Source organism: Aythya marila (genome assembly GCF_965140915.1).
Source record: "Aythya marila genome assembly, chromosome: 5".
NCBI lineage: Eukaryota > Metazoa > Chordata > Aves > Anseriformes > Anatidae > Aythya > Aythya marila.
In genome coordinates, this window is record NC_139046.1 from 17083863 (window position 1) to 17098147 (window position 14285).

The 14285-nt window shown below is 36.1% G+C and overlaps 1 protein-coding gene across 2 annotated transcripts in view; it reads left to right on the forward strand.

The window, feature by feature from the left end:
- RPS6KA5 (ribosomal protein S6 kinase A5) overlaps positions 1-14285 on the forward strand; it is a 92555-nt gene that overhangs the window by 60575 nt on the left and 17695 nt on the right. For both annotated transcript variants that reach the window (XR_014317551.1, XM_082760883.1), the window contains 5 exons: positions 5321-5471; positions 7481-7642; positions 8928-9053; positions 9778-9911; positions 13126-13219. Coding sequence is in view for 1 of the 2 variants with exons in the window: in XM_082760883.1 (XP_082617009.1) it covers positions 5321-5471; positions 7481-7642; positions 8928-9053; positions 9778-9911; positions 13126-13219 (667 nt within the window). In the remaining variant the exon portion in view is untranslated. The remainder of the gene's footprint in view (positions 1-5320; positions 5472-7480; positions 7643-8927; positions 9054-9777; positions 9912-13125; positions 13220-14285) is intronic.

Sequence of the window (14285 nt, forward strand, 5' to 3'; positions counted from 1 at the left end):
TCTTTCTTGATAACAGAGTTACTCTAAACACAAATTATATTCCCTAACAGCAGGCTTAGAGAATTCAGCTTTCTCTTAGACACCAGCCCGGAAAGCATAAATTCTATAGTGTTTGGTTTTTGTAGGTTTAAGGAAACAATCTTGTTCTGGATGAATCCAGGTCCTTATCTTATTTTTACGTAGGGTGGGAAATAATCTGACATTTTTGTATAGAAAGTTTATTTCTGTGTGCGTCACAAAGGCTGTTAGATTTTAAACCAAAGTTTTGATGTGAAATATGTCTTCTATGAACAGTTTAGTTGTTCTGTCAGAAATAGTTGCTGTATGGTTTATACCTTTTTTACTCTATCTGATGAGAGATTGTGTTCACTTCTTTTGTCATACCTTTTGGACAGCACTGTGGACTTCTCTGTCATGGTGAGTGCTACTGAAGTGCATACTTCATTTTCCCTTATATTAAAAGCCTCTGTCTCTGAAGGTTCTTTTTGTTCACATTCTTGGTGTTATGGGTTACTAATCTTGTTAGATTTTTTTTTTCTCCACAGAACTATTCAAGTGTATGTCCATTTCAACTATCCCTTCTCCCCTTACTTCTCCCTTCTCCTCAAATCTTCCTTTCATTTTGGAGAATTCTGGACTTGCATTGCCACAGAGCTGTGAAAGGGCACCATCCTTCAAAAGTATAGGCAGGTGCTGTGTTTGTTTTCACTTTAACTATGAGTGATTTGTAATTCTGGCTTGAAAGACAGATCCATTTCAGAATTCTGATTTTTGAGGGTCTTGTAATATGTACAGGTACTTAAAATGACTATGAAGTTTTTGGAGCATTATTTTGCTTCTGTGCAACAGTTTAGAAAATCTTATCAGCTTTGGAGTTATGAATAGATAGATATCTGTCTTTTTCCACTTGTGTACATCTATAAAATCTGTAGAAGCATGTGACACTGTTTTAGCATAATAACGCTAATTGGGGCCTATGTTCTTTATTTGACATAGTTTGTTAGAATTTATTTATGCTTCATAGAGGATGGCTAAAATTTGACTATCTGGTAGTTGATATAAGGATATTTTGTCTGCAGTTTTGCAAGAAACTATTTCTTCCTTAAACTGGAAAATGCATTGCAGGTATATACTAGGATGCCATTCTTTATTCTCTACCTGTAAAGACTCCAGTCATTACCAGATCTTTTCAAGGACAGAGCAGTTATTAAATTGAACTTCTGATTTGTGTGGTATCTTCTGGAATTTTGTCCTTGAAAGTGCTTAAAAACAAGTAGAACTTATAGCTACCTGCAGTGCGCAGCATGTCTACCCTTAGTTGGGAGTCCAGAGTCCAAGAAATGATAGGAGATACTGCAGTGATACTTTTCGAACAGGTAGCAAGCAATATGTAAGGAGATCTCTTCCACAAAAAGGAAACCATTTGATGCAAAATGTAGCGTGAATCACATCCCATCAGTGACTCTGCCTACAGATCAATTCAGCCTGTCAGTAAAGCAGGTAGTTTCAAGAAAGTTGTAACTATTCCATCAAAGTTTCTGACTTGGCTAATGCTTGCAAGAACTGGGGTGCACCGTTCCATCTGCTCAAAGGTGGTACAAAAGAATCTGACATTGGTAGTTCTGAGATGACAAGGCGTTCAGTAGAGTTGTTTTCAAACCTGCAGGTGAAAATTCTGCTTTGGAAGCTTGTCCCTCTACCCTTTAATAGGTTTACAGCTTGAGGTTGCTTTCTCTTATTCCCTGAGTATTAGGACTGGTATCTTTTTGGTGAAGCTTATGATACACAGTTACCAGGGCACTGGTGATAAACTATGGTAACCGTTCTAGCATAAACCTAGTGGGGCTCATGGTTAACTAGGTTGATTCTTTCAGTTTACCATGATGTAATTGTGTCCTTCACCTGTTGGAAATAAAACCATAAGCTTCATGTTTTGTGCTTTTGATATTTTATTATCATCACTTCCACAATCAGTTTCAGGCATCTGTTTTCAGCCTAATCACAGAGGAGGGTGAAAGGGAGTTTCTATCTCATAATGACATATTTTTGTTGACCAAAATATTTTTTCCTTCGTCTATAAAATATTAGATTGACATATAATGCCTACCAGTTCCTAAATTTTTTCTTCTTTCTTTGTAAGTAGTTTTTTTTTCTTTTCACTATTAAGGTTTTAAACAAGTTACATAGTTATGATTTCAAATAACAAATTGACTTTTGTTCAAGCATCTCATCTTCAGTGAGCTGTCAATAGCTTATGCTATACTTTTCAAAGTATCGCTCAGTAGATATATTGAATAGTTGTTTTTATAACATAGTTTATAGATTGGTCAATGTAATGCTAGAAGATAAGTAGATAAAATAGGACCAATTTGGAAATCTGACCTATTGGCCAATTGCCAATAGATGTTTTCATACTCTGACATAAATTTGATTTTCTCAACTATGCAATGGATCAGAATTATGATTAGTTAAGCTGTTTACAGAGATAACTAAAATGAAAGATCTAGAAAGTATCTTTCAGCTTCTGGCTAATGGCATATTTTTGCCTCTCCCCTCCACCAGTAGAACTAATCTGCTCTCCTTGTTGGAAAAATCCCTATGACACTGTCTTCATGATGCCTTTATTGAGCACTGCAATGGCATTCCTGCTTAAGTCCTTAAGACTATAATGCTAGAACAAAGGAGGTCAGAATCCTCTTCAAATTCTCTTCACACTGACATCTTAGTATAAGTCTTTGCCACATGGCTTTTGCATTTGTGGTTGGTTTTAAATACCCAGCCTCCTGTGGTAGGAAGTTTTCTTCAGCCAGCAAACATGTATCCCATCTCTGTTGCTTTAGTGAAGAGCAGGTAAGAAACCTGTGCTCGGTCTATGTAGATTTTAATCTGGGAGATAGGAGAGACCAGTAGTGGCAAATCTGAATTTTTTCATACCAAAATCAGGCAGTTCCTGAGATGATTTGTCAGGCTCAGCAGCCTTTACTAACAGGTAAGGCTCTGAAGGATACTGAGGGAATGGCTCTGAAGATACTGATAAACTTCTAAGTGCTTCTTCTCTTTAAGGTGTCATTCCCCTACTGTATCTTCCACTGAAGATAAAACACCTCCTCCTCCTTCTTATCATTCATTAGCATCTCCTTCTCATTATCATGTATGTTCTTGGCCTACAGTACTGATGGGAGAGACTAATCAATATTCCTGGAAAACAATACCAGTAGGGTTAGCTCTTTGTTCAGCAGTTTGCCATAGAGAAGGATAAGATGACCAAGTAGTAATCATCTTCAAGCGCCTGGAAGCTTTTCAGTACAGCCAGAGTGCTCCCATCAGCAGGGTTAATCTCACCTCATCCCAATTTAGAGGGAACGTACTGGTCTAGGAGGAGCAGAAGGTACAGCATAGTAGTCCTCCAGCAGCTTTGACCACAGTAGCCACTTGGAATATTTAATTCCTTCTGCTTCCTTTGCCTACTGTTAGTGGACTGCTTAAGTATAAAGTGAAAAAGAGGATGGAAGTGATTCAGAAAAGAAAATTAAGGTTGATGCCAAAGGCCGTATCTCCCTTTCAGAAGCTCAGACATCCTAGCAAGGACCTTGATATCCTGGGCTTCCTTGTCTGAACACTTTATGGGCTACTGCTACACCCTCCAATGACTTACCTTTCAGCACAGCACTTCACTAAAGCCAGACTAATTTGTCTCCCTTTACTTAATTAATCTATGTGATTAGTCTTCACCAATGTCTGCTTTCTTATGTGTTGATCCCATATGGTCTTTCTTTTCTGGTAGCTTGCTTTCTGTACTACTTACGGTGTATACAGCTTCACATATTTAAATTCTGTAACTCTAAGTAGTTCCTAGAACTTCTGAAGAAATCGGTATTGTTCTTCACTACTTTTGTAGTGTAATCCTATGAACTGGTTCAGAGCATCACTGCTATTTTACAGTACCAGTCAACTTCAAAAATGTTTCTGAAGGAATGTCACTAGCATGTATTCGGGCACTGGGACAGGCTCCCCAGGGAAGTGGTCACAGCACCAAGCCTGATTGACTTCCAGAAGTGTTTGGACAGCGCTGTCAGACATACTGCTTAATTTTTAGGTAGTCCTGTGTGGAGCCAGCAGTTGGACTCCATAATTCTTGGAGGTCCCTTCCAACTTCCGATATTCTGTGTTTCTATGAAATGCAGCTTACATGCAACCTGCTTGTACAGCATGGCAAATTGCTGCCTACTGTGTCCTAGCCTCCTTTGTAGTTCTTCATATGAAACACATTCTGTATCTTTGATTAATTTCGTTACTTATCTCTAAAACTTTTCCAGTCATAGTGCATCCTTGCAAGAGGAGGCCACAGGTACTGCACGCAGTATACCAAGTACGGACAAACCTTACATGCCATAAGTGTGTTTTCTATTTGTTCTCTTAATTTTCTAATAATTTGTAACATTGGAATTGTGGTTTTGACTGCTGTCAAGCATCAGGTTGATGTTTTTATGGAAGTGTCGTAGCTATATGTATTCGTTTGGATAGTAACACTAATGTATGTAGGAAGCTACATGGATTTTTGTCTCATGGATTAAGTTCCTTACGTAAACCAAAAATTAGTTGTCATTTTGATTGTCTTGCTTCATGGGAACTTCCTGTATTTCTTCATCATCTGTCCCTGCTCTTCAGGAACTTAAGAGATAATTTCTACTTACGCTACTCATTGCTCACCGTCCTTCCCAGATCAACTAGGAGCCTGTTCAACGGCACAGGTCCCAGCACAACACCACTAAAATAATACTTGTAATTCTTTCTGTTGCAAGAACTGACCATTTACTCGGATCCTCTGTTTTATGCCTTTGAACCAATCTATGCTAGGGCTGTTCTTAGCACCTTAATTTCCTGAAAAAACTGAGTTACTTTACTAAAAGCTTTCTGTAAATCCAAATGGTGATTGATATAATTGATCAAATCACTCTTGCCTACTTCTTGTTTAACTCCTCGTAAGAACTCTTAAGGAATCTGTGTGAAGGAACTTTCCTTTACAAAAGCCATGCTGACATCTTTCTGTTGGTGCTCGGCATTGTGCCAGTGAATTTGACCTTCTGTACTGCCTAATTTATCTTCCACAGGTGTGCTGTTTACATGTCTGTTTTTCCTCAGATATTCCTTAAAAAAAATAAAAATAATAATAATAGTTGGTCCACATTTGCCATCCTTCTATCTCCAGGTACCATAGATAATGGAATGTTAAGCACTGCCGATAGTATGGTAACTCTTAGATTTAATGTTTAACACATTAAGTAATTACCAAATAAATGTTATTTTGTTTGTTTTATAGGAGAATATTAAAAAGTGAGCCACCTTATCCACAAGAAATGAGTGCACTGTCTAAGGATATAATTCAGCGTCTTTTGATGAAAGACCCCAAGAAGAGATTAGGTTGTGGTCCAACTGATGCTGATGAAATCAAACAGCATCCCTTTTTCCAGGTAAAGAAAAAATAAATTTCCCCAAATACCGCTTACTCTGTGTTAATTTTTTTTGAAATCCATGTCTAAAGAAATTCCATTATTTTGGTAACAGAGTAGCTTACAGATGTATTAATTGCTTAAAGAATTTCATTGAAGTTAATAAGAAAATCCATGTACTTGTGTGTATGTTTTTTGTGCATGCTACAGCAAGGGCATAGTAGCTTTTTAATTTCTTCTGTATTTGTTTCTAACACCTATGTGAAGCAGCCAAAAGCTGTGCTAGTTAAACCAGAAGGTTTAATGGAAGAACTCTTCATTTATATGTTGTGTATTGTGTTTTTAAAAGAAAGATAGTGCTAATATTACTAGTGAATTTGAACATTGATTAATTTCACCATTGGTGATAAACTCTTCTGTGTTTTTGTTTGCCTAATCAACTGTACTGTCAGTTTTGGAGTATTTAAAGTTGGTATTATAAATTAGACCTTTCAAATAAATATATTCAATGTAATTATCATAACATTTTGCTTGTGCAGTATGTTGGCTTTTTAACTTCTGAATTTCTTCTCATGTCTTCTGTATTTCATTCCTTTTATAGAGGGTCTGACAAATATCCATAGAGTTAGCTTCCTTTATTCAGTGTTTATTTTGGAAGATACGTATTTCCCTCACATAGCACTTCCTATTCTTGACTACATTTCAGTTCCATTCATTTATAGTAGTGGGGCCATCTACTAATGACCACCATATCAATGCTTTCTCTTTAGCCAATTATTTAAGTAAGAATCAAATCCAGAGGCATTATTATCGCAGGGCTTTCGGAAGCTAAGATTAGTAAATAGGGATAGGTATCAGGAATGAAAGTTGAATATACGGTGTACATGCAGTATGGCTTACAAGAATATAAGTGGTGTTTCCTCAGAAATAAAGGAAGAAATATAAGGGTAGTCACATCAGTTATTTGTCTCATCTCCATTGTTTACTAAATGTAGTAAAGGCTACATTTCTTTGTAGTCTTTTTATGAGAAATAAACATAAATTTGATCTTGCCTTTTCTTACCAAAGTTTTGGCAAGAAAAAATTGCCCAAATATGTTGATGAATGTTGAAACTTAGTCTCTGACGTCTTAGGTAAGACTCATTTGTGATATACACTATAGTGTTAATATCACAGGTACTTTGTTGTTGGCAGAGGAAAAAATAGATTCATAGGGAAAAGTATAATCTTCTACCTTCAGTGGAATTAGACTGATGGGGGGGAAAAAAAGATGAGCTTTTAGGCATAGAGTCTTACATTTGCAATGTGTTTAGTGTTATTTCTGTCTTTTTTATGGGAGAGATTTTCAGGGTTGAGTTGTTTTGTTTTGTTTTTTTCCTGATCTGTAATGTTCTTGTTTTACCAATTCCTACTTTCAGCTGGGATGGTTTGAGTATTTATCTCCCTCTGGTGTATGTCAATTACGTTCTTTGGCTGAATGGATTTCTTTATGAGAATTACAGTATTGGAATCTCCACCTCAGGGGGGTTTGGATTTCCACAGCAAAGATTTCTGTCAAAATAGCTTGCTTTGTTACCGTAATTTTTAATTCCTCCCACCAATCAATATCTTCCATCAGGAAGAAAAAGAGTTTAAAAACAAACAAACAAACTCCTCCTCTCATGCTCCAGATTTTCTTGAATCACTGCTGTAAGAATGTTTCCCTGAGCTTTCTTACCAAGTTTATAGTGAAGCACAGTCTGAGATCACCACCATTTATATTAAAATAATAATATTTGTGTTCATTATTTTTATTATTGATGTATCTTAGGATATCTATAGACTGCTTTATTAAAATACAAAAAGAACGATCCTCTGAAGTACTTACTCTTGGAGAAAGATATTCACATCCATGAGACTCATAAAGTGTTGCATTTATCCTTGTATTTTGCAGAAATAATTGCAAATAAGGTGGTTAATTTTGGAGAAATTTAATATGTTTGAACATGCTATCTATTTGATTCAACCTTATTTTCTTGTTTTTGGTTTAGAATATAAACTGGGATGATTTAGCTGCCAAAAAAGTATCAGCTCCATTTAAACCAGTAATCAGAGATGAATTAGATGTCAGTAACTTTGCAGAAGAGTTTACGGAAATGGATCCAACGTATTCTCCTGCAGCAACCCCTCAGACTTCGGAAAGAATATTTCAGGTATTTTAAGAATTCATACTAATTTTAAAAAAAAAAAAAAAAAAAAAAAAAAGCAAAACAGGTATTAAACAATTCTGAGTATATAGCTGAATGTTTTTCCCACCTTCTAAATTATTGGGAATTATCTATGTAATTTCCAGTCTCAGTTCTCAGGTCTTTTTGTTCAGTGACTGCAAAATTAGAAAGCTGGAAACAGTTGTAGTGCAAACATAAAATTTCGTGTCTCTCCATTCCCAGCTGAATGTCCTGCCAGCTGGACTAAAGTCAGTCTGTCCTTTATTGATTCTCCTTACCTTACGAGTCTTGTCACCTTTCCTCCATCAACCTGGGCTACCAGCCTCAGCAACAGCATGCAGTTTGCCTATGTTGATATTATTCTCTAGTTGAGGTACTCTGGGAACTGGGAACTAACTGCAGAATTGAAAGTAGGTCTTTCACTTCCTTTATAAGTGCTTTAATTACTAGACTATTAAATGCAGATCAGAAACAGAGCTTTCCTCACCACCTCCTTCATGCTGCTAAAGAACGATCCTTACTTGCTCTGCAGAGTCTGGATGTCAAATGAGTGAACTGCTCAAGTGCAGCCTTAAACTTGGAACCCAAACTGCAGAAGTGCACAGCAGTTCAGTGTTTTCTCTCCGCCCCTACCTTGTGCTTCATTATATTTTACTGTCATTTTTTTTAAGCAACTTAATGCTTGGTGTACAGGAAAACAGCAGAATACAGCATCATATTTTGGAAGTTTTAAGATTTGTACTGACTATAGGAAGCCTTTATGCATGTCATAATACTATCTGACTCATTCTGCAGTGGAAGTCACAGCTGTTCTTGTTGTGCCTAAACTGGGCAAATTGCTAACGTGAGCTTATTTTGTTTTACTGTTTAAGATGGTTTGTTGCTTATATCACAGCATAAAAACTGTTTCACATCTTAACTTATAGGTGTTCTGGGAAGCCAGCTGGTATGAATTATGAGCCTTTATCACTACTGCAAAAGAATTGAAACCGAGCCAGATCTTTAGCATTATTTCCTTGAGTTTTTGTATTGTTACTATTTTGTCTACAACTGCGGAGAATCATACAACCACTTCCAGAAAGACATCTGTTCACATTGAACACAGTAATAGCTACCCCCCAATTAGCCAATTACAGTTTCTGTATTATGTTACGAACATTATGATTTCTTTTAAAAGTCTTTGGAAGCCTCTAATGTTTTATACGCAGTATTATCATTTGTGTGCAACAATTTCAAATTCTGTCCTTTTCTGATGTCTCTGATTTAATAGGGATATTCTTTCGTTGCACCTTCTATTTTGTTTAAACGCAATGCAGCTACAGTAGATCCTGTTCAGTTTTATGTTGGGGATGAAAGACCTGGAACCACAACTATTGCCAGAAGTGCTATGATGAAGGTAATAATAATATCAAGAGCTAAATTAATTTGGTTAACTTGGAACTGCATATAACTTTCAAAGCAGCAATCACAAGCTATGCCACAGATTACAAAACAGTCATTATGCATTTATCTGTTCTCTGTAATGGCTCCTCAGATGATCCAAGCATATAATTTGCATGTGGTACTATTAAGAAGTGGTTGAAGTTTAGTCTGAAAAATGAGATAGTTGTCTAGTTTTCCAGAAGACTGAAATATAATAATAGTAGTAATTTGACTCCTGATAGTTCTTATTCATCTAACCATTGTAGATATTTTTGAAAGTACTTTAATTGTGTCAGAATTCCTTCTATGATGTATTTGCCCAAAAGTACATATAGTTGTGTGAATCCTTATAAGAACAGACACTATTGTGATGTCTTCAAACAAGCACGTAGTTTTGTGAATAAATGTATGTACGACCATCTTTGATCCTGTTTGTCTGAATATTTTGTACCTTAAGCTATTGTAGTACTAATACTTTGTTTAGTGACTGTTTTTTTAAAGTAAGATATAGTTTTTGATTGTTAAAATAAACTTTATGCATTTTATTAAATAGAAGTTAAGCTTATATTTTATCAAAAAGAGAGCTCTTTTACAATTTTAAATGTAGATGAAAAATTCTCACAAAACTTTACTCTTTGTCTTTGACTGTGTATACTAAAAGTATTCTGCAGAACTAAATACAGACAGTTTCCTAACAGGACTCTCCATTTTTTCAACATTATGAACTGGATCTGAAAGAGAAACCATTGGGAGAAGGAAGTTTTTCCATTTGTCGAAAGTGCTTACACAAGAAAACTAGCCAAGAGTATGCAGTAAAAATAATTAGCAAAAGGTATAAATATTCTATAAGACCATAAAAATATTTTCTTTGCTTACTGTCACCTATGGATTAGAATAATGCTCGCTATATTTTTGAAGGTGGAAAAATAACCTTAAAATATCAATTCTGAAGAATCTAGAGAAACATATAGTAGTAACCTTTAAAAATTCTTTTTTAAAGAGCCTTTTGAAATAAAATGTTATTTTTTGCTGGGGAGGACATGAGAAGAAGAGGGCTTTTCTGGTTCATAGTTGTACTCTACCTGTGTTTTCCCCAGGTTTGCTTCAAACCAGAGAAAGGTGTAAGTTCCTCTTGTCTTTAGACCTAAGTAAACTGTAGGTTTATGCTAGTTCCCTTTTCTAGGCAGTCCAACTGATTTTCTAGGCCATGGTTTTTAAGAAGTATCTATAGTTTGGTTTCCCTTGGATCTAATTAATTTGTGTGTGTGTGTGTGTATGCATGCACATGCGAACGCGTGTGTGTGTAAAATGTAATTAGACCATCGAGTTTTACATTACATCTGTTTCCTGGATGTTCTGAAGAGAACACCACAATGGAGAGGCAGCTGTCTCACTTTGCTCAGGGGGACCATCTGGTACTTTTCCAGAATAGATTCTTCTGGCAGTTTCTGCCCAGAGAAAAATAAAGACAAAGGGTTCTTTGAGGATTGGATGGGTTTTTAGCTTCATTTTGCTCAATATTCATTATTAAATATGTCCCTAGCATGTTGTACAGTGCTGGCAGAAAAGGGAAGGGAAAAGCGTAAATGTTCTACCATCAGAATGAGAGTTCACAGAGATCTCTTCCTCCAAGACATTTGGCTGTACCTCTGTTTTTCTAGAGCCTAGAAGTAACTGTCCACCAGACTTAAGTGTTTGTTCACATGCCTTTTGAATGGGATAAGGGCGTGTGAGCAAGCATTCTAAGGTCTTCTGTGATTTATGGTGACATAGTCAAAAGTATTAGTGGAACCTACAGAGAGACTCAAATGACCAGGCACTAGCAGTGGGATTCAGTTCCTTAAACACAGGCATCAATCTAGTGCCATTTTAGCATCCGTTGGTGTCCTATGAGTCCTCCAATTTGCATCAGTCTGGTGACTGCTACTAAACCTTTATGTAGATGTCTTCATGGCTGGTGTCTTCCAGGCTCTCCTATGCTTAGGTAACTGAATCCTATTATAGGTATGTATTTTATTCACCCTGTCAACTTCATTAATCAGAATTTCACTCGTTACACTGGGACCTTAGACAATCAGTATGCAGTAGACACCTACATTAGGTATTTTAATTCAAGCATCTGCCTTGTGTCTACATTCAGATTTTTTTTTTTCTGTGGTGCAGGCAGAACTGCAGATCAGTATTCCCATCTCATCTTAAGGAGAAATCCATCTTAAATAATGGATTTATTGTTTCTAGATAAGAGTTAGCAAACTAGTATTGACTTCTGTCATAGATGTGAGCTTTTAGGAATGACGTCCCTAAGTGATATTACAGGCTTTTTTGCTCTTTCTCCTTCATCTTGGTGGACCAGGCTAAATGAAGGTAAGAAGTGGTCTGCGTAAAAAGACTTTTTCAAGACTAAAGGCTGTGAGTCACTCAGAGCATGTTTATGTAGTATTTAGAGGTAGCAATAAACCTACACACTGAGTAAGTTGGCACAAACCAGCACAGAATGAGAAGCTGTTAAACAGTGAATAATACTGCTCTGAGGACCACAGTAGTAATTCTTGCTAATAGGAAAAGCATGCTGAGTTTTTACTAACTTTTTTGCCTCAGTCAGACAGTCTTTTAATCCTACCCATTAAAGATACCAAAAAATTGGATCCTACACATGGGCAAACCTTCTCATGGTACTTGGGATGAAAGCTAAGATCAAGAGTTCCTCTGTGTTTTTGCTTTTAGTACTGCTGGATCTGCCGCCATACAACAATTTGATTTTTTTTTTCCTGTTTTTCTGAAGCCCCATGAAACAATGGATTCCTGTACACTTGCTTGAGTTACTGTTTCAGAGCTCCTGTTGATTTTTCATAATATTGTCTGTCTACAAATCTGAGGTGGTAACTATTTATAGAGAAGAGATATTCAGAAAAATCTAGGCACAAATTTCAAAGGTTTATGTTCATGATATCGAGCCTTTTTTTCTCTGTTTCCCAGTCCACCCTCTCATAGTATTTTCTCTAGGAGGAAAAGATTATCTGAGACAGTTTTCGATTTTCTTAAGGAGCTGAAATCATTTTAATTTTAAACAACAAAATCAACAGAGGAACAGCTTAGTTCACTCCTGGATTATATGAAGTCCACAAAAACCCAGCTTTTTCTCGTACAAAATTCTCATCACAGTTCTGGTCTGAATTAGAAAAACAATTTTTATGAAACCAGAAATGCAGAACATGTGGTGAGAGAGATTCTGTCTGTGTTATTCATAAGACCATTCTCCTAAGCAGTACAAGATTAGCCTTTTTTAGTTAGTAGGAAAGAGTTTTGGCAAAAATTTTCATGCATTCTTGGTCCACACTAAATCAACATATTTATTAGAGAAAAACAAATTATTCTCCTCAGTCACCATTCATGTAGCTTTTATGAAGTTCACCACATTATTCTAGGGGTGATGGGGGGGGGGGGACACGACTATAGATATTTAAGTACCTAAAAAAAATTGTGAATTGATTTTTGCTTTGGAGCAAGTCTCTTATCTGTTCCATTTTGGATTTTTCAATCCACATATTTAGGGTTTCATATGTATAACACAGTTCCTATATAGATGATGATACTGCTTTTTTCCTAGTAGGAGCTCATAGTTTCCCTAGAACTGTGGCAGCATTAGTCTTCTGTAAGAATGGAAAGTGTTGGGCCAATAATTTGAATCTTTAGGATATAGCTGAGCTAACACATTTGTAGGAACAGAGGTGAAGTCAAATTGCCCTGGACTAAGGGAAAGGTTTGTTTTAGATAGAAACTATTTTGTAATACCATTTCAGCTTTTGCTGTAGTAAGTTACAGTTGCATCAAAAACATTGTCTGATTTGGGTGTGGTTTTTCTTATGTCCTAACTTGCAGGGTTATGTGGAGAATTTTGCTCTGCTTACGTTGAATATGGTTTTAATTGCGTTCAAGCAGTTGTAATGTTCAAAAATCTGGATTGCAAACAATTAAATAGGTGTAACACTTTGAATGTGCAATTTGCTCAGTAAAATTGGTACAAAATGTTTGCTCAATTTTTCCAGAATGGAAGCCAACACCCAGAGAGAAATAACAGCTCTGAAACTCTGCGAGGGACACCCCAATGTAGTGAAGTTACATGAAATTTATCATGACCAGGTATTGTGAAGAAACTGTAATCACTATTTGCCAAACATATTGCCTTGTGATTTCCCAAGTACTTTTAGGAGTTAAGCATAATGTTATTGTGTAGGCATCTTTTTTCCTAGCGCTTTTATCTAATTCCAAAGATGAAGCAACAGTTCTGCATTCAAGGGAACCATCATTTACTTTTGCACATCAAAATGTATTTGAAAGATTGAGTCATGGATTCTGTTTCTGGTTCTGTCATTGGTCTACATAGTTAGTCATCCTACAATATATTCATGGAACTGTTTCCATGTCTATAAAACTGAGATACCTACTCACTTTTCCTGAAGGTGCCATGAATCTTAAAATATTTGTGAAGCTATTTGGAAATCTGCAGTATAACCTTTAATGATAAGGAAGCCTTTTTTTGGCATTTATTTAGTATAGCGCAAGTACACGTGTGTAGGATAAGGAACTTTTTTCACGTGTATTTGGGTAAAACAGCTATATTTGATAACACATTTAAAAAAAAAAGTTCAGGTTGTTCTGAGAATAAATAGGCTACTCTCAACCAGCAAACCATTGTATTTTTATTTGCTCATGGTAATTTCCAGATTTTATCATCCTGATTACTCAGGTGCACAATATTCTGAAGTCCAGAACTGATCAGAATTTTTTAGTTATAACATTTCTGCAGTTTATGTCTGACAAAGTTCCATTTTTTTTCTTTCTCTAGTATCAGTCTAATCAAATTATGTATTAGTAGTCTTGCTGCTTTCTGTATACAGAGCTATCTTTCTGTTCTTTAATACATAAATACTGTGCACCTTCTGTTCATGAAGTTTTTTTTTTTTTTAATAATTTCTTGACCTCTTCCCAGAGCTTTTTATCCTTGGCTTGCAAATATTACATTTGTTACTGTCATTCGGGGGAAGGAAATGCTAGTGATGATCACGTGCCTTTTGAGAATGCTAACTCCACTTTCCATTCCTCATAAAGCCTTCTGAGAAGTCTGCTATTTGTTTAATATCAAGACATTTGAATTGCAGTTGATGTGTGCTAATGTGTGAATTTCTAACATCCCAAGTTTTTCTTT